We start from the raw sequence: 24,602 nt of genomic DNA on the forward strand, positions 1-24,602 counted from the left end.
CAAACAAACAAGAGAAAGAAGCCCTCTAGCGGGGAGAAGGAGGGTTTGTTTTGGTTTCCCCGCCTTTCGTGACGTAGGCAACAAGCCCCGCCTCCTTTGTTGATCAGATTGAAGACTTAAGAGGTCCTTCCACATAGCTATAGAACCCTAACAATGGCTTCAAACTACAAGAGAGGAGATTCCATCTGAACATGAGGAAGAACTTCCTGACTGTGAGAGCTGTTTAGCAGTGGAACTCTCTGCCCCAGAGTGTGGTGGAGGCTCCTTCTTTGGAGGCTTTTAAACAGAGGCTGGATGGCCATCTGTCAGGGGTGTTTTGAATGCAATATTCCTGCTTCTTGGCAGAATGGGGTTGGACTGGATGACCCAGGAGGTCTCTTCCAACACTATATCATGTTGTTGTTCATTCGTTCAGTCGTCTCCGACTCTTCGTGACCTTATGGACCAGCCCACGCCAGAGCTCCCTGTCGGCCGTCACCACCCCCAGCTCCTTCAAGGTCAGTCCAGTCACTTCAAGGATGCCATCCATCTTGCCCTTAGTCGGCCCCTCTTCCTTTTACCTTCCACTTTCCCCAGCATAATTGTCTTCTCTAGGCTTTGCTGTCTCCTCATGATGTGGCCAAAGTACAGTACTTCAACTTTGTCTTTAGTATCCTTCTCTCCAGTGAGCAGTCGGGTTTTATTTCCTGGAGGATGGACTGGTTGGATCTTCTCGCAGTCCAAGGCACTCTCAGAACTTTCCTCCAGCACCACAGCTCAAAAGCATCGATCTTCCTTCGCTCAGCCTTCCCTAAGGTCCAGCTCTCACATCCGTAGGTTACTACAGGGAATACCATGGCTTTGACTAGGCGGATCTTTGTTGCCAGTCTGATGTCTCTACTCTTTACTATTTTATCGAGACTGGACATTGCTCTCCTCCCAAGAAGTAAGCGTCTTCTGATTTCCTGGCCACAGTCTGCATCTGCAGTAATCTTTGCACCTAGAAATACAAAGTCTGTCACGGCCTCCACGATTTCTCCCTCTATTTTCCAGTTGTCAGTCATTCTTGTTGCCATAATCTTGGTTTATATATCATAGAATCATAGAATCAAAGAGTTGGAAGAGACCTCGTGGGCCATCCAGTCCAACCCCCTGCCAAGAAGCAGGAATATTGCATTCAAAGCACCCCTGATAGATGGCCATCCAGCCTCTGTTTAAAAACTTCCAAAGAAGGAGCCTCCACCACACTCTGGGGCAGAGTTCCACTGCTGAATGGCTCTCACGGGAAGTTCTTCCTCGTGTTCAGATGGAATCTCCTCTCTTGTAGTTTGAAGCCATTGTTCCGCGTCCTAGTCTCCAGGGAAGCAGAAAACAAGCTTGCTCCCTCCTCCTCCCTGTGGCTTCCTCTCACATATTTATACATGGCTATCATATCCCCTCTTAGCCTTCTCTTCTTCAGGCTAAACATGCCCAGCTCCTTAAGCCTTAGGTAGAATAACCTACCATAACTGCTTTGAACTGGGTTATCTATGTCCACACTGCCATATAACCCAGTTCAATGCAGAAAATGTGAGATTTTATTCAGCTCTTTGGTCTCCAAATCAGGAAACAAGCAAAGCAAGACCGGGCTGTGGCGCAGTTGGCTAGGAGTCAGCTGCATTAACTCATCACTGGCTGAAAGGTCATGAGTTGGAAGGCAGCCCGGTCATTTGTCTAACTTGCTGTTGACCTTTACAGCCTGAAAGACAGTTGCATCTGTCAAGTAGGAAATTTAGGTACCACTTACGTGGGAAGACTAAGTTAACTAGTTTACTATGCCTTAAAAATCTCCAGAAGCCAACGAAAGAATGAGGAAGTACTCCATCAAGGACTTGGTGTCACAAGTGGACTGTGAAGTGACAGCTCCCCCCAGTGGTCGGAATACAAGCATAACCTCATGAAGCTTAAATTGCCTCTGTGTTTGTCTATTTGTCTATATATGTTGTGTGTCTATGGCATTGAATGTTTGCCATGTATAATGGTTGGATGAAAAGTAATCCCTCCACCTTTGTAACTCCTCAACAGATGGCAATACTGGTATGCAGAAGGTACTGGCTAGTTCAGTAGACTTTCCTCTACAGTTTCATTTTGGCGGGAAGCCTTAGCATTGAACGGTTGTGTTGTTAAAGTGCGAAGTATGGAACCCTGCACAGACAGTCGGTCAATGTGACTTAAGCAACGTGCAGTCATGGAATTCTTGACAGCAAAAGGTGTCACCCCAAAGGAGATTCTTCATCAGAGAATGCAAGCTGTTTATGGTGATTGTGTTGATGTGAGTACTGTGCCTTGTTGGGCGAGTAAGTTTAAAGATGTTGAGGTGGGAACACCTGACTTGCGTGACAAACAAAGAGTTGGACGTCCTGTGACAGCAACCACCGAGTTTCACAAGCAAAACGTTGACAGATTGATTCAGTATAATTGTCATATCACTCAGAAAGAAATTTCAAGTATAATCGGCATTTCACAAGAAAGTCTGGGTCACATTATTGCTTTGCTTGGCTATCGGAAGAGCTATGCACGATGGGTACTCAATATGAGAGAGCTGTGAGACAGTGGTTGTGGAAACAGAGTGTCAATTTCTTCTATGACTGCTTCAGAAAACTTGTTCATCGTTGGCAGAAATGTATCCAATTGTTTGGTGATTATGTGGAAAAGTGAATAGTGGTAGTTAAAGAGCATATTCTAAGGATTATTTCTGCATTTGATTTCTTAAAATATTCCCCTCCAAACCCAAGTAACGAAGGTGGAGGCATTACTTTTCATTCAACCTTCCTATATGTGCACTGTAATAGGGCAGAATATAAACACTGTTAATGAATAAATTAGCTGAAAACTACTTCAGCACAATTCTTAAAGGGACAGGAGCTTTCTCCCAAGGTTTTGCTGCAGCCCCTTGGCCTTTCTGCTCCTTGTTTCCTTTAAGGCCCCTTCCACACAACTGTATAATGTTGTACTGGATCATATGGTAATGTGGACTCAGATAACCCAGGCCCCTTTCACACATCCCTATATCCTAGAATATCAAGGCAGAAAATCCCACAATATTTGCTTTGAACTGGGATGTATGGCAGTGTGGACTCACATAACTCAGTTCAAAGCAGATATTGTGGGATTTTCTGCCTTGATATTCTGGGATATAGGACTGTATGGAAGGGCCCTGGGTTATCTGGGCCCCCTTTCACATAGCTTAATGAAATCCCATATTTTCTGCTTTGAACAGGAATATATGGCAGTCTGGACTCAACCCAATTCAAAGCAAATATTGTGGATTATCTGCCTTGATATTCTGGGTTATATGGCTATGTGGAAGGGCCCTAAACATGTGAAGAAGATCAGGAACAAAGAGATGAAACAATAGCTTTTGCATACTTTGCTTTCAGTGTTTTCTTAGATTCAGGCTGTAAATTGAATAGGAAATGGGCACAGTTAGGGAAGAGCTTACTTAAGGTGCATCTACACTCTAGAATTAATGCAGTTTGATACTTTACTGTGGCTCGATGCCATGATATCCTAGGAGTTGTAGTTTCACAAGGTCTTTTCTGTCAAAGGGTGCTGGTGCCTTACCAAACTACAACTCACAAGGATTTTGTAGCATGGAGCCATGTTAGTGAACGTGGCATCAAAATTGCATTAATTCTCCAGTGTAGATGCTCCCTAAGAGTGTCTTGCTAGGATGGCTACAGCACAAACAAAGGAAATGTAGAAGCCAGAAGAGAGGAAATGAAACTACAGAGAGTTAGCATATGTTAACATTTAGAAATAACAGTAATAGCTGAAAGACAAATATATCTCACTGTAGTGGCTAAGACTTAGCTTGTTCTAAGTGCAAACCATGGACAGGGAACTTCAATGGCTGCATCTACACACTGTAGAATTAATGCAGTTTGACACCATTTTAATCGCCATTGCTCAATGCTATGGAAAGAAGGGAGTTGCTCTGCAGACTGCACAATTTTTATCCTGATTGTATAGATGCACAGCAGGTGGGATGCAGCTTCCAGATGGCTCTCATCCTAAATGTGAGAACAGAGGCAATACAACTAGGCAAGCATGTCCTATTTTAATGTAGGTTGGTACCTTGCAGCTTTAATGGAAAGGTTCCCTTAATTGAAGTAGATGCCATGCATTGAATGTTCAGACTTTAGGGAGTTATTTACCACCCAAGAATAATAATATTTGAGATGTGATGTCGTAGGAGAAGAAACCAAAGACAATTCTTCCACCCACTGCATTTGTTTTTAAATTACATAGGTCTACAGTCAGCTATGTCTCATTCAGCGGCATAATATGTACTGTAAATACTTAGAACTGCATAAAGACATGAGTCAGGCAATAACTATAAAAATAATTTAAAGTGCACATCAGTCAACATCTGAGTATCACTTGAAAAGTGGTATTTTGAACGACTGCGTCTGAAGTGTCACAAGGTGATAAATCTCACAACACTTGCTGATGTGTAAGTTTTGTACATTTCTCAGCAGCTATATTTATCTGCATTTCTAGCATGATGACAGCAGTGATAACAGCAGGAAATTCCGCCTCTAATTAAATTACAAAATCATTATAGCTTGCTCAGACATGTGCTTAAACATCTGTATGTTAATACAATATTGTGTCCTTCCTGATCTGTTTTGTTACTTTGTTTCTAGCCCAGTCCCCCCTCAAAAAAAGAACAAGATAACAAGATTTTAAAAATGCACATGTAGGTGAAAGGTAATGCTTAAAATAGAATTAAACTCTTGATAGAATTAAAATAATTTAAAACATTGATTTGAGAGCCAAAACTAGTAATACAGTCAGTCTTCCACATTCAGTGGAGTTAGGGACACAGGAATACCATGAAAATAAAAAACCCACAAATTTAAAAAATGCTTTTTTTCTACTTGAGAGAATACCTCACTAGGATTTTCTAGATGTGCCAGCATAATACTATGATCAACATCTGCTGGGAACTAAACATAGAATTGTATTGGAAGTCCTTGAGACACAAGCCACTACTCCATACATTAGGACTGCCACAAGTGGCAAATGACTTGACAGCACGCAAAAACGGCACCAACAATCAATGACAAGCGGTTCTGGCTGCATTGCTGAGCAAGGAAAGGGTAACCCATGTTATTATTCCATCTACGGTACATTCATATTTCATTGACTACCAGGCTTACCGTTCGTATTGCATCATCAGCGGCACCTGGGTTCTATGGATTACATCTTATCTGCTCAAATCTATGTCCATGCATTTCCCTGACCTGACATTTTGCTGACTGGAATCACCAGTGTTCTGCTCTGCACATTTTCATATTTTTCTATGGATTCATTCATTGTCCTTGACACTTGAATGAATCTACACTGTAGAAATAATACAATTTGACACCACTTTAACTGCCATGGCTTAATGTTGTGGGAGCTGTGGTTTTACAAAGTATTCAGTCTTCACTGCTAAAGAGTGCTGTTGTATCACCAAACTACACCTCCCAGGATTCCATAGCATTCCATAGCATTGAGCCAGGTCAGTTAAAGTGGTGTCGAACTGCATTAATTCTGCGATGTAGATGCACCGTGTCCTCATCTATAAAATTGGCCCACATTTTCTAGCATGTCTCCCAAATACATGATTCCTTCATTTATTTGTGAAAGTGTCCTGCTTCTGTGTTTATTCCAGCACTGTGCTTCTGACAGTTATCTGGATTATATCAAGATGATTTACTATAATGATCTAAACACTGAAATCAATAATAAAAGTTCATGGCAGTTGTGGTCCAGTAACTTCTGGAGTAACAGGCATTTTCTGTCTCTGCCATAGTGTTTTCTACAGATTCTATCACTAGATGCACAACCTCTGCATTTTTGCTATCTCTTGTGTGACAGTATTTTGTTTTTCTAAAGTTGGCAATCATCATGTATTGTCGAAGGCTTTCATGACCGGAATCACTCAGTTCTTGTGGGGGTTTTTGGGCTATATGGCCATCATATAGCCCGATGGCAATCATATTTTGGCTCTGTTGTAGTATCTTATACACAGCCATATAACCTAGAATATCAAGGCAGAAAATCCCACAATATCTGTTTTGAACTGGGTTATTTGAGTCTACACTGACACATATTACAGTTCAAAGCAGATAAGGTGGGATTTTATTCAGCTGTGCCGAAGGGGCCCCAGATAAAGATTTCTGTTAATATAAGATAAGGTTTCTGTGAAGGATTGTTTCTTTTGCCAAGTAGACATTTTCATGGCTTAAATACAATTAAATAAAGGAAAGGTGTCACTTAATGGACAAGTCTGAACTCTCACTTTTATCCACACAGATGTTTTAGTTTTTGCATGAAGAGATGCATTAATTTTGTCAGATGTGCTAGACAATTTCTTTGAATGCTATACAGCCAACCTTTTGTTTTTTTTTATCTTTCAGTTCATCAGCAATGACTCAAGAGAAGCCAAACTGATGAAATATGGCATTTGTTTCCTGTTTTTAATGACTTCTGGTGCTTAGGTTTTGTGTATTTCTGCTTAACCGTGCAAAAATAATCATAATCTCTTGTAAAACTTCCTGGGTTTTTTTCTCCGATATATAGATAAATCAAAAGTATTGCAACCTAATTCCATTTCTGCAATGGGTTATGGATATAATTTTTTGCTTATTTTACTCTCAAAAAAGCAAGAAATAAATTTATCTTTGTTCATTTCCACTCTGGTAAAGTATTTGGATATTGCATAGGAAGCAGCAATCCTGGACATTTAACTCATTTTTTATACAGAAAATGTCTCTAAATGTGAAAACGTTACATAGAATGTCTTGAATTGTGCAGTTTTCAAAAGCTTTCTACAGTTCAAGATTTGTCCTATGTCAAATTTTCACATTTCTTTTAAAAAATCTCTATCAATGGTTTCCTATACATAAATGCTGTTTTCTGTTCAAAACATCCCCCAGCAACCAGTGTGTGAGTTTTGCATGGAATAAGTCTTAAACGCTGAAGATACTTGTCAGTCCAGAGTTCTCCTTCCCAGGACTTAATGAAACTTCATGCTAACCTGGCAGAAAGGCACTCCTTAGTATGCTCTCACAAATGATGAGATATCTACTTCTCATCCAGGCAAACAATAATTTTCAATAAAAGCAGTTCCACTTTGAAGTAGTATGAATCACCCAGTCTTACACAACCCTGGCTAAACGAAGTGAAGCAATGGACATGCTCATGAGAATTAGAGAAGGCCCTTTTGGGGAGGAAGTTTGATCTGTGGAAGGCAGTTTTTAACTGAATGGAGTGAAGTAGTTTGGAACAGGACAATCTGAAACAATAGACTAGTATGATGAGCACTGTTGTTTTTCATAGAGGAAAGATGAGAAAAATAGTGGACGGTCGTGTGGTCTTTTTCACTTTCTGTGCCACCTCCCATGATGACCATTTTAGATACTGATAGGTATGCCATGATGGCATTATTACACCTATTTTAAAATGTCTACTTTGTATTAAAGCATACCAATCACAAAGCATGATGATGATGTATTAGTTACCCACCTCCCCTAATGGTTTGAGCCATGGTACAACAGAATTTAAACATATGAATGAAAGGGAGAAAACAGCATCAGTGCAAGAGAAAAAACAGCAAATCATGCTATTACTGTGCAAATGTGGCAAGGGTGTGATTATTTATTTATTTAAAACATTTATATTCTGCCCTTCTCACCCCAAAGGGGACTCAGAGCAACAAATTGTAAACATTTAATGCCAGGACATGAATTCATTATATGCATACATAAACATCAAAAACATTTATCTCAGCATTAAAATACACTGTTTAAAGCCGTGATATACAGCATCAGCAATCAGCTATCATTCTGAATACAAATGAAGCATTGTTCAAATGGTATAACCAGCATACAGCATGGTGTCATAAGGTCCTCATTCCAGATGACCTTAATCATAACTTCCATTTCTAGTATACAGAGGTATGAGCCAAAGATAATGTAGCTAAATCAGCAAATGCAAAGAAAAAAGCAAACTCAGAGTAAATGCTAGGGTTTGCAGGAGTGCCAAAAGAAACAGCGCTTTAGAAAATGTGAGATCAAAGCATGCCCACGTGCCAAGGAGTGCCAGCTGTTGGGTAAAGTGAAAAATCATAAAACAGAGGAAGTAAAACACAGCAACTTTTTGTTGCAGGTCTCACATGTCATGACTAACAACCATTAACATGCTATTTCAATACACTCAGGGCCAAGCATGCCATCAGAATGTGGGAAGGTAATAGGCAACAGATATGAAGTGTGTCACGGAAGGGCAGCACATTATTTATTATTTTACTTATTATGATCAAATGTTTGCAACCAGGAAAGGGAAAAGACATGTGTACATTTATATATGTGCATGCATTGAGTCCCCTTCAGGGTTAAGAAAGGCAGGGTAGAAATGTCACAGATAAATAATAAATATATCCAGATGCCAGAATACGTTGGCTCGGTTTGGATGCTCATCCTTCACCTTGGAAGTGCAGGGTGCTCATTTTTGCTGTGCTTTGGCCAGCATCGGACAAAGCGCTCTGAATTTTGTAAAGTATAGTAAAGGTAAAGGTTTTCCCCTGATATTAAGTCCAGTCATGTCCGACTCTTGGATGTGGTGCTCATCTCCATTTATAAACCGAAGAGCCGGCGTTGTCCGTAGACATCTCCAAGGTCATGTGGCCAGCATGACTGCATGGAGCATCATTACCTTCCCGCCGAAGCAGTACCTATTGATCTACTCACATTTGCATGTTTTCAAACTGCTAGATTGGCCGAAGCTGGGGCTGACAGTGGAAGCTCACACCTCTCCCCAGATTCGAACCTGAGACCTTTCAGTCAAAATGCTCAGCAGCTCAGAGGTTTAACCCACTGCACCACTGGGTATAGCATGCCATTTTTCAGTCATGAAACTGGATGTCCAGACATGATGATAAAGGCAACAAAGGGCAGCTTCTTCTTTTGTATGAAATAGAAAACTTGAGGGGAGTTCCTGTGAAGCAGAACTAAATCAATCCCATACCAAGCCACAAGTTTTGCAAACTTGTCAGACTTTGCAAAAAAATAAAAAGTCCATCTAGCATGGAATTGGATGCAACTAAGACCATTCATTCCAGTGAAATTAAGCATGTCTAGCACTATCCTGGATTGTGGTCAAAGATGATATGCTCATTTTATTAACAGGTTTACAAAAACTTCTTCAAGAAACAGATTTGTTGAAAGTTTTGAAACTGTTGTCATGCCATGCCATGCCATGCCCCAACTGATAGGTGACAACAAAGTTAGTCTTCTGTTTCCACAGATTCAGCATCCACAACTTGACAGTATTTTAAAAAATCAAAAAAGCAAATGTTGATTTTTTTTTGCCATTTTATCTAAGGGCCCCCATTTTGCTATGCCTTTGTATATAATGGGACTTGAGCATCCATGGATTTTAGTATCCCCAGAATTTCCTGGAACCAAAAATCAGTGGATACCAAGGGCTGTATTGATTTTTAATGATATATTAGTGAGAAACATCAGATAATACAATTTGGGGATCCCCCTTCCCAGAGGAGTAGTAAATATATTATCAGTTGGCTAGAATCAATGAAAAACCATCTGGCATTTAGCAAGTTAACAACATAACAATGAGGCATTCAAGTTCTGCTGTGGATTGTGAAATATTACCACAGGCCTACCCAAATCACATAATTATAGCACTGTTATTCCATTTCACTGCCATGGATCTATCCTATGGCATCCTAGAATTGGTAGTTTAGGAAGAGACATTCAGGCTTCTCAGCCAGAGTACACTGGTGCCTCATCAAACTAACAGTCTCGGGATCCCATAGGGTGCAACTATGGCAATAAAGTGAATAATCGTGCTATAATGTGATGTGAATGTGCCCCTGAAGGAAGGCGAATTTCTGGCTCATGGACCACACCTTCTCTGCCCTGCAAAAGTTCCTGGTTTCAAAGCTTTCTAAAATCCCATGCTGAATGAGAGGAGTCTCCATCACACAGCACATAGAAGGATGCAAGGGGAGACTGACCTCCCAACCCAAAATGTTTTTTTTTTAATATAGAAAAAGACCAGGGAGACCAACTCACTATTCAGTTATTGTCAGTTGATCCCAATTTTAAAAATATCAGTATTATGCTATGGACTGCTGTTCTTCAATTTATGTGGGAAGAGTACTATTCCACCTTTATCACATTATGATAGATGTTTTAAAAGGGCAAAACTATTATTTTTAAACCAGACAGTTACTCCATTGCAAAGCCTTTCTCCTGTATTTGACATCATCCCAATCTTTGACAGATAAAAAGTTACTAACTCACATAGCCCCTTTATCCATGAGCTTTGCGTGAGAGTTTCAGATCAAAATAGACAGCCAATGATTTTCTTCTCTCACTATCAGTGTGCGTAAAGTTGTTTCCTCCTCTGAGTGAAATTCTGCAGCAATTTCCTGTTCCCAGAAATTGTTCTAATCAACTCACATTGTCTTCTCAAAGCAAAGTGTCTAGTCAGAAAGAGCAGTTCAGGATTACAAGGTGTATAAAGGTAAGTTCCAGAGTTTACCATGTAACACTGATAGCAATGTCTCTTGTGTTTATTGGTGTTGTCTTGGGTTTTGTACTAGAAGAGTACATTGCAGAAAAGGAAGAGATGTGGAAGTCTATTTAACAGCATCATTCAAAAACATGAGACAAGAGGTTCCATTTAAGGGATCATGACATATAGTGAACCCTCAGTATCTGCTGAGGTTTGATTCCAGGACCACCACCACCAACTCATGGATACTGAAACCATGGATACTTTGAAACTCATGAAATATCAGACTGTTATATCAGGGCATGCAAACATATCAATATAGTGCTCTGCATGTGACAAGATCAGGATTCGATGTTGGGATTTTAAATATATTTTAATATATTTTAAGCCATTATAGGTTGAATTCCTGGATATAGAACCCATGGATATAGAAGGCCAATTGTATACTGTCTCCAACATCAACTAACGATTTTGAAAATCTATCATAAATAATCAAAGCCTGGGAGAACAGCTTCTTTGTAGATGACACCTCCCAGAATCTCCAACTAGCATGGCTACTGAGATTTGCAATATGAAAAAAAATGACTTTGCAAGCTATAGTTGCTGTAGTACAGAGGTTTGTGATTACGTCTGGGATTTGTGGGGGAAAAATGGGGTCTGAATGCTACACGTACACACACTGAGATGGGAGACAGACTTTAACCTCACTTCCATCTTAGTGTTATTATTTAGAATCAGGGAGTTGATTTTGAAGGTCAACCCCTCCACAAAAGACCATTGCTACTTTGATGTTGAAATTAGCCAACACAGAAGCAGAAATTTGCAGGACTGCAGCTGTGATTTGCTGGGTGTATGGAGTATATAATAGCAAATGCTTACAAAAATGAAGATGACCATGTTGGTCCAGAAAACCAAAGCTCAAAAATAGGCTATCCTCTACTAGGGTCAACTCCAATTCCACAATAGTGTGCAAGATTCTGAATTCTTTTAAACTCTTTGTCAGGTGGTAGAAACAAAGGGAGTGAGTAGAAAGTAACATGGAAATAATTCAGAAAAGCTACATGCTTTAAGCCATGTGGTTAATGGTTAAACCCGTTTCTGAGGTAGAAATACATGTTAGTGAAAGGTCAGTTATAAAATGACATTTGCATGATTTACTATTACTGTATACTGTACCTTATCTATTATGAGTTCAACATTAAATTTACAAACTTAAAAATGCTTATCAGAAACTAAATTCTGTTAAAGTAATTGATATTTACCATTCATTAAATACATTAAATATATTTAAATTTTAACTTCAGGATACAAGCAGGAGTCAGTTCTCAGTTTATTCTCAGTCCCTGTGACAAAAGCATGTGAAGAACGTACTGGAAGGGAGATGAGGGGAATGCATAGAAAGCTGTCTTTTTATGATTGACCATTGGGTCAACAGCATATTGGACTAGAAAGGTCTTTTGCTTATAGATGGCTGTATTATACAGGTTTGCAAGTTTTATTAGCAAGTGTGTACCCAAAACTTCTGGATCTATACTGAATACCTCACAAGAGGTTTACAGGGTATTCTGTCCTCTCTTCATTTTTTAACCACAGAAATGAAGAGATCACCCTCCCATTTTGCCTTTTTAAAGATCTCAGCAGTCATAGCAACAGTACCTTTGTCCACTTGGGATTTTGTGGCATTAATGCCTCCAAAAATCCTCTCCTGCTTTCTAGATGGATTGCACCCAGCATTGCCCATGTCTGCATCTAGGTGAGTGATTCCCAACTTTTGGTCCCCCAAGTGTTTTGAATTACAGCTCTGAGAATTCCTGACTGAGGTTTCTGGGAGCTGAAGTCCCAAACACCTGGAGCACCAAAAGTTGGGACCCACTGAATCCTAGACCCCTAAAGGGAACTGTAGAAACTTTTACTTTCCTATAGCAGAATCTTAGCAGCAGTGCCTCAGCGAGCACTCTCCTGTTTCCCATCTTCCTTTTAACTGCAGCAGTGCCTTAACATTTTCCTGTTTTCCCACCTTTTCTTCCTGCCTCAGAAGTCTTAGCAGCAGTGCATCAAAGATCCATCTCCTGTTTTCTAGTTCTTTTTAAACTATTTCCTAGTATGTTGTGGCATGCTTTATCCTGCTTTTTCTTTCTTTCCAGGAACCCCCCATTTAATATTATACAATGGCACTGGAACTTGAATGACAACTAAGTTTGTACACTAAATTTAATTGCACAATATAGTAATATTTTATGTAAGAGAGAGATTTTAATCAACAAATACCTCCCAGCACACCTGTCTTTTGAAATTCAGAGATTTCGTCTTCATTTTAAAGAAGCCATCCCAACTGCCAGTATACCATAGTGATTTCAGTATTGAACTGGGACTTCAGGAAACCAGAGCTGAATATCTTGCTCATCCATAGAAACCCACTAGGTGACGTTGGGCAAGTCACACTCCCTCAGCCTTAGATAATAGCATTGGCAAATCTTCTTCAACTAAATATTTTAAAACCCCACATTAGGGTCATCATGAACTGGGGAAAAACTTGAAAGCGTACAACAACAAATTTATTTTTTTGGTCAAGTTCAGTACCTTGGTTGGCTCCTTTCAAGTTTAGACTTGGGGTACATCTACATGGTAGAATTAATGCAGTTTGACTCCACTATAACTGCCATGGCTCAATGCTATGAAATTGTGGGAGTTGTAGTTTGGTGAGGCACAATTACAATTTGGCAGAAAAGGTTAAAGATCTTGTAAAATTACAACTTCCATGGTTCCATGGCATAGTGGAGTCCAACTGCATTAGATCTACAGTGTAGATGCACTCTAAAACTCAGAGTAGACTTACTACCAATGGCATAGTGGATATCAGCCACCAGCAATCCAGAATATTACAGCCTTGTGGTTCTCAGGCAGCTGAACTTCCTCAGACTAGATGCTCAGAAAAGCAACTGCCCTGTTGAGTACTGTTCACTGACTGCTGAAATGGACATGGACTTTTAAATATCAAAATGCAGTTGAAATACAGAACAGTGCTCTGCATCTGAACTTTGATTCAAGCAATCAATTTGGCTAGGAATTTCCAAGTTAGAAATACTCCTCAGTGCTCCAGGGGAAGTTCTGCTTTCTGTATAAGTGACCTTTAAAAAACAGTCACTTCTTCCCATGCAACAACTGTCATCTTCTTGGTGGGCCCATGCAGAGAAATGGCCTCTTTCTTTTCATGGAATAGAAATCAATCAAGGGACATAATATGGTCATTTGACACCCAAGGGGAAAAGAACAAATTGTGCACTTGCCAAACCAATACACTGACTATTGATCACTGTTATGATTTTATTGGAACACTGCAAAAATACACAAGTGTCCTGAAAAGCAATTTGCATGCACAGTTATAATGAGCCATCTTAGAATATTTGTTTTTAAAAATCAACCTCCCCGCCAAAATGCACTCTCACACACCACTTATAACTGATTTGCCACTTCAAATTCAGCTCAAAGGAGAATTTACCTTACTTGACTATGTATAATTATGTTGAATCAATGGTGTCTGCTGCGGCTTGGTTACTGAACCCCGAATTGATATCAAAATATGTGGTTGCTCAAGTACCATCGTATAAAATAGCATGACCAAATGATTCCACTTATATAAAATGGCCAAATCCTTAGTTTGATTTTTGGAATTATTATTGTTATTAAATATTACCAAGATGTATAGGGTTGAATCTGCGGATATAGGATCCATGGATACAACGGGCCAATGATATCCCATTAAAAAAACTTTATCAAAAAAAATCTAATTACTATCAGTGCTATACATAACATCCTATTGATTTCAGTGAGGTTTATTTCCTGGTAACTGGGTAGGGCAGAGCTTTCCAAACATTTCATGTTGCTGATACAGTTTTTTAGACATGCATCATTTCACAACACAGTAATTCAAATTTACTAGCAAACAAACCAGAGATTTAACCCCTTAAAAGCTCTTCAGACACTTGCATAAATTGTACATGACATATCTCATGAAAACCTTTCATTTATATTTTTTAAAATATATGATTTATTGCTTGTTTCACATAGACTCAGACGTTTTTGTTATGTTTGTGTGCCACACACGCTGCAGCTGGCATACAGTGAAATACCTACCAGTCCCTAAGATTTCCAGCCCAAAACATGATATAGGGACCACTCCTCTAATGTCATTGAGTGTTATGAATTAATTATTATTCACCGTTGTTCACCATTTTATCATTTAAACATCCACACGGAAAACATATTTTTCTGTTGGAAATTAAGATAAAATCTTAACTAAAGGAGTTGGTCCAACAACAACAGGAAATTAGTAGGATTATTCCTTCTCGCTTCCATAGGGAGACCGGAACATTTAATCTACTTGTTTCTAGCCAGAAAGTGGTTGCAGAGTAGAGTAAAGGATGAGCCCTGGTAAAACAATAACTGGGAAGGTAAGGTGAAAACTAACTAAGGTAATAGTTACTCAGGAAATATCATTTGCAAATCTTCTATAAATAAAAGGATAATGTTTGTTTGTAGGTTTAAAGGTTAAGTCCAGTCATGTCTGACTGGGGTGTGGTGCTCATCTCCATTTCTAAGCCGAAGAGCCGGCGTTGTCCGTAGACACCTCCAAGGTCATGTGGCCGGCATGACTGCATGGAGCGCCGTTACCTTCCCGCCGGAGTGGTACCTATTGATCTACTCACATTTGCATGTTTTTGAACTGCTAGGTTGGCAGAAGCTAGGGCTGACAGCGGAAGCTCACACCGCTCCCCAGAATCGAACCTGCGACCTTTCGATCAACAAGCTCAGCAGCTCAGTGCTTTAACCCACTGCGCCACCGGGGGCTCCCGTTTGTAGGTTTGGCGGCAATTGGTCCAGTGGGTTTTTTTTTTGTTTTTTTGTTTGTTTGTTTTTTGAGTTTGTAGGTTTAACAGAACTCAAAAACCACTGGACCAATTGCCGCCAAATTTGGACACAAGACACCTACTACCCCAAGGAGTGACCATCACTTAAAAAAAAACCCCTGATTTTGTCATTTGGGATTTGTAGCTGCTGAGATTTACAGTTCATCTACAATCAAAGAGCATTCTGAACTCCACCAATGATGGGATTGAACCAATCACATAGGACTCCCATGACCAACAGAACATTCTGGAAGGGTTTGGTGGGCACTAACCTTGAGTTTGGGAGTTGTAGTTCACCTACATCTAGAGATCACTGTGGACTCAAACAAGGATGGATCTGGACCAAACTTGGCACAAATACTCCACATGCCCAAATATGAACTCAGATGGAGTTTGGGGGAAATAGACCCTGGCATTAGGGAGTTGTAGTTACTGGGATTTATAGTTTACCTACAATCAAAGAGCATTCTGAATCCCACCAATGACAGAATAGGGGCAAACTTCCCACACAGAACTCCATACTTAAGGCCATCCAGTCCAACTCCCTTCACCAGGACAAGAAAGCATAATCAAAGCCCTCCTGACAAAGAGCCATCCAGCCATAGATATAGATAGATAGATATGATTCATGCACACGGAGATATAGTATCATAGATTTGAAAGGGACCCATAAAGAAGGCTGTGGAACCCCCTCCCTGCTGACATCAGACAGGCGCCCTCCCTCATGGCCTTTCGTAAGGGCCTGAAGACGTGGCTCTTCGAGCAGGCTTTCAACTGAGTGCTATGTTACTGGAAATGACAACCGGAATGAATTACGACTACGAGATTGATTATGATTCCATAATATGACGCAGCGGATTTTTAGTGTAATTTAAATGTTGTGTAGTAGTGATGTTAGTTTGTTGTCCTGATTGCTTTGTAAAGTGTCTTTTTTGTATTTTACACCGCCACGAGTCGCCCTAGGGCTGAGAGCGGCGGTTAATAAATGCAAGAAATAAAATAATAAATAAATAATATGTTGCATGTTCCAGAGTAGGCAAACCAGACAATCTGCACATCAACACTGACAAAGAAACAGCAAGAAGTGCTGTTTACCCACAAGCATATATTAGAAACCAACACTTTCTCATTACTTTATTTCCCAGATGCTGTGTATCGGCCATTTGTTCTTTCTACACACACACACATACACACACATATACACAGAGTTGTTATTCAACCTCATCAGATGGGCAGAGGAATAGTGGAGGACAGTGAGGGACATCAGAGAGAACCGTCTTACTCTGTTTCCTCTCATCAAGGTCCATCTGCTGCCATCTCATCTTTTCCCCTGCCAGGTCCATCCTTCCTCTGCTTTTCTCTGCTTTGTGTCATTAGGAGTCGGGTAACACTCGACTCCTCCAAATGCACTCTGGGCTCCATTTCACCATGCTGTCAAAACTAAGCTCCATGGCGTTCTGCTGGAATTTGCCCAGCATCATGTGATGGACTCCATGGAACTCCGGTCTAGCAGCGTGGAGAAATTGGGAGAAGATGCAGAGAAGACTACATCTAATAAGGTCCTTCTTGTCTCCTTAGATTTACTTGGGTTTTGCTTAAGTTTTCTTTTCTTATGTTCATTACCCACCCTTTTCCGCTCTAAAAAAAAAAACCAGAAACTAAACCACAGAAACATTCTCCCTCTACACACACATTTTTAGATTTTGCAATGTTTGTTGCCTCTTTTGTTAACCGCCCACACTTTCTCTCTCTACTCAAAATTGGACACTCAACCACAGATGTGCGAAAGATTTCTTAAACGTAACTGCTGAGGCATTTCTAATGGATTTGTGGTACACAGAAGGTATGTGACTCAAAATACATCTACACCCCAATTTCAAGACAAGTGTAAACTTCAGTGGCTTTCAGTAACATTACTGGAAATCTAGATCTATCCAGTGCATCTCTTGTCATTTTTCACATACAAACTCACAAATTCAAATTCAAAATGAGAAAACACCACCCCCAGCTGCTATAAATTTTAGGAGAACATGTGGAAGGTGGGCTCTGCTGCCAAAGAGACTTTGCTGACTGAAACAAATGATACACTGTAGCCATCAACCCACCATGCCATGAAGCCAACTTGCAGTTAAATCTTTACTTCACCAATCTGTTGATTGAATAGTGATGTTCTGTATGGTATACCAAGGTAGGTTAGTGGGTGGAGGACAGGTTATATTGCAAACCCGGTTTTATTATTCAGTGGAAGAGCAGCAGGCCAAAAGAGGAACTGCTGGTTCACCACAGAAATGCCTCATTCTTCCAACAGATAAAGATGACATTGAGATTCTGGTATGTCAAGGAAACGATTGGCTGATGTTCACAATATTACCAACTATATTATACATATCCTGTTACCTAATTTTCCTCTTATTTTCAGTATACATACTTTTGAATATATACTCCCTGAAATAAATATTTAAAAGTATGTATTTTTGAGGAAATTAAAAAGGGGAACTACCCCCTTTCTGAAGTCACAATGTACAATACAGGCATTTCAAGGGTCGCATTCTATAGTCTTTAGGATTTGAATTGACTTTTGAGCCAATCCATATTTTTCATAAGCACCATAAATTCTCCTTATAGGACTGAGGCAAGAGTCATGTAGTCCTCAGATATATCTTCTCATTATTCACCATTGGCTTTGTTGGCTAGAACTGCTGGGAATTGTATTCCAATAACATCTGGAAAACCACATGATTCCCACCCATCTTAGAAAATCTCACTGCAAATTTTAGCAAGTGAAGACCGTGTGATTTACTTTAGTTGATTTACCATTCAGTAGTTGATTCAATGAGTTTACTCTTGTTGATACTGGCTTCTAGATTTAGGGTAAAGGCACAACCAAGAACCCTTTCAAACAATTCCACTTCAGGGTTGCATACTCTGGATTCCTGAAATTTACAATTTGGTGGGGAACTACAGTTCTGTAACTGAGAATTCTAAATAAGGTCCGTTCTACACTGTCATATAAAATCCAGATTATCTGCTTTGAACTGGATTATACGGCAGTGTAGACTCATATAATCCAGTTCAAAGCAAATAATGAGGATTATCTGCTTTGATAATATGGATTATAGGGCAGTGTAGAAGGGGCCCAAGCCTTCCTAAACTGCAATATTTCTTAAGAAGATACTGTGGCAGTTGAAGTATGATCATAGTGTTATAATGATATACTCTAAAAGGACCCAACTGAGATCTCTCTATCATACTCATAGCCATTGCAATGATCAAACAGTAGTTCTTCCCAACAGCACATAGTACTACATTATTCACCTTTTGGTGTGTAGCACATTCTTGGTTTTCTCTTCTCTCCAGCAAGATTCTGGGAAGTGAACTGTGTTTTAGCGATCTTCAACGAAAGAATAACTGGTGTCTCTCTACTAATATTTCACCATTCTGCCTGCAGAGTGCAGTCCATTCCACAGGAACAAGATACTGAAAAATTTACGTAGAAGCAGCGCCATAAAATTAGGACAATAACACACACAGCATATACTCCCCCCAGCAAAAAAAGCACCCTTTACAGGTTATCATTCTGTAATGTTAGCCTTAACAGGGTCAAAGATTCACATCTGTTAACAGATCACTTGTATTCGGGGAAATATGCTATAAAGGCACATACTACACAGTGTCAGGTAATACTCTAGTCAGAGACTAGGTACTTTCTTAGCCTTGCCACCACTACGAGGAACTTTGCCACCATGAGGGTCACTCCGTGGTGCTTGTCTTCCAAAAGATGTCTGACCTTCCCTTGCAGGGAATGGTTAGACCAGGTGTCCTCAAACTTTTTAAACAGAGGGCCAGGTCACAGTCCCTCAAACTGTTGGAGGGCTGGATTATAATTTGAAAAAAAAAACATGAATGAATTCCTATGCACGCTGCATATATCTTATTTGTAGTGCAAAAACACTTAAAACAATACAGTAATTAAAATGAAGAACAATTTAAACAAATATAAACGTATTAGTATCTCAATGGGAAGTGTGGTCCTGCTTTTGGCTCATGAGATAAGATTGTTGTTGTTGTTGTTGTTGTTGTGTGCTTTCAAATCGTTTCACACTTAGTTTGACCCTGAGTGAACGCCAGGTAAATGACCTTGGAGGGCCGTATCCAGCCCCCGGGCCTTAGTTTGAGGACCCCTGGGTTAGACAATCAGGTCAGGATTAGGTGTAGGAGTTGGCCTCAGTGAGCACAATGAACAATGCCTATTTAAACAGTTTACAGAAAATATGTGAAGGATAAGTTAATATGTGTATAGTACTGCCCCTGGACATCATGTGGCTAATGAACTCTGTTAAAATGAAGGACTCCTGGCCTAAGAATACCATAGAGTCGCACTAGAGGACCATGTTGTTGGATGTAAATCAAATGAAATGATGGGTACTGTTTTCACAGATGAAGAGGGTTGTGCTGTGTACTGAAAAGTAAATGTTACACATTCCATCTTAAATCACAATATTTCTTTATTTCTTTATTGCACCTTGCTCCCAATACAGGACCCCAGGTGGCAATAAATAAATAAATTTACTTAATCCTCAATAACCACCACTATTATTATTAGATGTTAAAGGGTCTATACATTTTTGTGGGACACACTGTATGTGTGTGTGTGTGTGAATGACTGAGAAGTCTAGGCATTCATTTTAGAAGTCTGTTGGATCAACTCATAAAGAAGAAAATATGGTAATCCTGATATTTTCCATTTCCATTTCTGTCACTCTCTTCATGAGGAGAGCAATGACATTGAATTAAAAATCTTCCATTTTGCATCTGGGTTCTCAATGAGATTGAGAGCCTTTGTCAATTATGAGGAGAGTTTTCACACATGTATAATGAAAAAGTCTACACCCTTAACGAAGTTGCAGTTCGTCAATACTGGTGTGCCATTTGGCTAAACCTTTCAGAAGGGTTCGCATTAAATAACAGGTTTGATTTGTAGTTGTTGTGTGCCTTCTGACTTATGGTGACCCAGTCATAAAGATATGGATCAACAGTCTGCATTCAAGATCAAGTCCTAAATTTCATCTTCTTGTTGGACACTGTTTTAAATGGATGGGGCAAAAATATTCCAGCAACATTAGCAAGGGGGCTATGCCATCTTTCACACCAAAGGCAGATACTAGTTTGAAGGGTGTGCATGTCTTCTTTTCCCATTCTTTCTTCTCTTCCCTCCCTCCTTTCTTCCCTCCCTATCATTCTCTCAGATTCTTCATGCATGTAGTCCTTAGAGATCCTAAAACATTCACAATTAAATTGGAAGCAGTAATATTATTTTCGCTTGGCTAAGCACTTTTACTGTAGTTAATTCTTTTGTACTCCATGTTTCTTTCTTTCAAATTTTTTAAAAGAGGAATAGACTACAAAGGGATGGAATTGCGTTCACCAAACATGGTAGACATTTTGTTAGTGTTAATCCTAATGCAATTTTTACTTCTACTAATGCAAATCCATTGGCTCAATGAAATCTACACAGCAAAATTACTAAGATCATGTCTACACTGGTTGCTTAATCTGAGGCCAATCTGAAACATGCTCCAGACTGGCCCCAATGGGTTCATAGAATCATAGAGTTGGAAGAGACCTTGTGGACCATACAGTTCAACTCCCTACCAAGAAGCAGGAAAATTGCACTCAAAGAACCCTCGACAGATGGCCATCCTGCCTCTTCTTAAAAGCCTCCAAAGGAGGGGCCTTCACACACTCCAGGGCAGAGAGTTCCATTGCTGAACAGCTCTCACAGTCAAGAAGTTCTTCCTAATATTCAGGTGGAATCTCCTTTCCTGTAGTTTGAAGCCATTGTTCCACGTCCTAGTCTCCAGGGCAGCGGAAAACAAGCTTGCTCTCTCCTCCCTATGATTTCCTGTCACATATTTATACATGGACATCATGTCTCCTCTGAGCCTTCTGCAGGCTAAATATGCCCAGCTCTTTAAGCCACTCCTCATAGGGCTTGTTCTCCAGGCCCTTGATCATTTTAGTCACCCTCCTCTGGACACATTACAGTTTGTCAACATCTCCCTTCAATTGTGGTGCCCAGAATTGGACACAGTATTGCAGGTGTGGTCTGACCAAGGGAGATTGCAGGGGTAGCATGACTTCTTTGGATCTAGACACTATACCCCAATTTATGCAGGACAAAATCCCATTGGCTTTTTAAGCCACTGCACAACATTGTTGGCTCATGTTTAACTTGTTGTCCACAAACACACCAAGATCTTTTTCACACATGCTGCTGTCGAGCCAGGCATCTCCCATTCTGTATCTTTGCATTTCATTTTTTCTGCCTAAGTGGAGGATCTTGCATTTGTCTCTGTTGAACTTCATTTTGTTAGTTTTGGCCCATCTCTCTAATCTGTTAAGATCATTTTGAATTCTGCTCCTGTCTTCTGGAGGATTAGCTATCCCTCCCAATTTGGTGTTATCTGCTAACTTGATGATCAGGCCTTCTAACCCTTCAACTAAGTTATTAATAAAGATGTTGAATGAAACCGGGCCCAGGACAGATGTCACCTTGTCCTCCGTGTTATTGTAGTGGTTCCTCACAAGCCATGGAGCTCACTGCAATTGTCTGTGACATCTGTTGATGTCAGAATAGGGAACCTCTGGCCAGTGAAAAGATGTGGATTGACCCCCCCTCCTTATTGCTAGTCACATGGGTGTCCCATTTTGACAACAAATGCAGTTGCAATATCTAGGTACTTGCAGTGATCTCTGCGGCTCAAGGATCAATGACAGCAACATAGAGTTGAGGCATCCCCTTTGCCTGTGCTGATCAGTGCAGGGAAAGGGTGATGAAGATGAGTCTGGGGTTTGTTGGTGGTGGGGGTGGGTTTTTTTCTTACTCTGTAAAGGTTCATTGATTCAATGAGGTCACTCTAATTGGGCCTAATAACTGCACATAAGATACTGTTTCCAACACTTTTCTAATTTTGTTTTGCATTTCTTTGACATTTTTCTCTTGAGCCATCCAATTTTACTTTTCTTCCCTTTACAGCAAAGTGGAAAGAAACCAATGATTGAAGTCTGTGCTTTTTAATGAAGCATAGTCATTATTTGCATAAGAGCTTATGATTCACCATTTTGCAACCCAGTTGGAGGAGGAGCCATAAGAAGAAACCATAAACATCTCTCCATCTGGGACCAGGTATTCCTAACAGAAGCATGAACTGTACTGAAGATAATAATACATGTGAAATAGATCACAGGCTAGATACATATTTGTTTCCTGTTCTCTACAGTCTTTTGATGATCATTGGCATCCCTGCCAACCTTGCATCCCTTTTCATTTCCTGCTGCCAAGTGAAGAAAAAAAATGAACTAGGTATCTATCTCCTATGTTTATCTTTAGCTGATCTACTTTATACTTTAACTCTGCCTCTATGGATTCATTATGCACAGAATGGAGATTACTGGATATTTTCCTCTGACCTTTGCAAGTTGTCTGTTTTCCTTAAATACCTAAATTACTACACAAGTTCAGGATTTCTCACCTGCATTTCCCTCGATAGATACTTGGCTGTTGTTCATCCACTAAGGTTCCATTATTTACGGACTAGAAGATTCGCCTTACTGATCTCCACCTTAGTTTGGGCCTTTGAAATCATGTCAAACTATCAATTTCTAACCCAGGAGGAGCTATTTGAAGAACAAAATTTCTCACAACATGCCAAACTCTTTTTGTGCTATGACACATACCCTCTTAAAAAATGGCAAGCTTGGATGAACTTTTATCGGGTTGGAGTGGGATATGCGATCCCTTTGATTATCATGGTGTTTTGCTACCAGAAAATATACCGAGCTGTGGAGAATAATCAAGCAACACATGAACGTGACAAGAGGAAAATCAAAAACTTATTGTTGAGCATAATTGTCATTTTCTTTTTATGTTTCACTCCTTACCATGTTGTTCTGTTTCTGCGAAGCATCTGGGAACCGTGTAACTGCATTGTTTCCAGACGGATGTTCCTACCCTACAGAATCACAACTGCACTTACTAGCATAAATTGTATAGCTGACCCAATTCTCTATTGTTTTGTGAGTGAAACTGGCAGAACAGGGATCTGGAACATGTTCAAGTGTGACTTTCCTGCCAGCCAGCCAGAGGAGGTACAACAGACACAAAACTTTGCTGTGTCCAACAGTTCACAGGATAAAACCAACAAAGTTCCAGAATCAACAACTGTCTTATAAATCTGATGAAATTGAAGTATTGTCTTATTCTCCCCACTCCTAAGATTGAATCCAACTTCCTAAACACTGGTTAGAAGAGTCTGCAGATTAGGATGGGCCCAAGAAATATTCTTCTTGAGGCCAAGATGAGATGGTGCATACTCCGATCTAAGTGGCTTGAACTGAAGGTGGAATTGTATTCTACTTTGTTGTTATTATGTGATTAGGGTAATTATGTTTATTTGAGTATTTTTATCCCTCTTTTATTTTAATTTTAATTATTTTTATTTGTTGTAAGTTGACTCATGTTATTTTGTATCTTTTGTATTGTTTTGATGTGTTTAAATGTGTTTATGGCATTGAATGTTTGCTTTTTTGTATGTAAACCACCCTGAGTCCCCTCGGGGAGAGAGGACGGTCTAAAAATAAAGTTTTTTATTGTTATTATTATTATTTTGCCACCAAGCAAACTTCAATTATAGTTATTTTATTAATATGAAACTTCTGATCATCAACAACCCAGCACATGTCCTATTTTATCCTGGCTAACTGTATGGGGAGCTCCTGGTGGCACAGTGGGTTAAACTGCTGAGCTGCTGAACTTGCTGACCGGTTCAAAACTGGGGAGCAGGGTGAGCTACCACTGTTAGCCTCAGCTTCTGCCAATCTACCAGTTCAAAAACATGCAAATGTGAGTAGATCCGGCAGAAAGGTACCGGCATTCCCTACAGTCATGCTGGCCACATGACCTTGGAGGTGTCTACAGACAACACCAGCTCTTTGGCTTAGAAATGGAGATGAGCACCAACCCCCAGAGTCGGACACGACTGGACTTAATGACAGGGGAAAACCTTTACCTTTACCTTAACTATAGAGCTGACCATGCTTTAGATTGGCAGAGAAGATAAACGTTATAAATACCTAGAAATGTAT

The 24,602-nt window shown here is 39.9% G+C and overlaps 1 protein-coding gene across 1 annotated transcript; it reads left to right on the top strand.

Moving 5' to 3' along the window:
* Positions 1–22,425: 22,425 nt before the first annotated feature.
* Positions 22,426–24,121, top strand: GPR65 (G protein-coupled receptor 65). The gene has a single exon (XM_060754888.2). The coding sequence runs from the start codon at positions 22,662–22,664 to the stop codon at positions 23,688–23,690; it is 1,029 nt and encodes a 342-aa protein (XP_060610871.2). The 5' UTR covers positions 22,426–22,661; the 3' UTR covers positions 23,691–24,121.
* The last annotated feature ends 481 nt before the right edge of the window (positions 24,122–24,602 follow it).

This window comes from Anolis sagrei, chromosome 1, assembly GCF_037176765.1.
Source record: "Anolis sagrei isolate rAnoSag1 chromosome 1, rAnoSag1.mat, whole genome shotgun sequence".
Lineage (NCBI taxonomy): Eukaryota > Metazoa > Chordata > Lepidosauria > Squamata > Dactyloidae > Anolis > Anolis sagrei.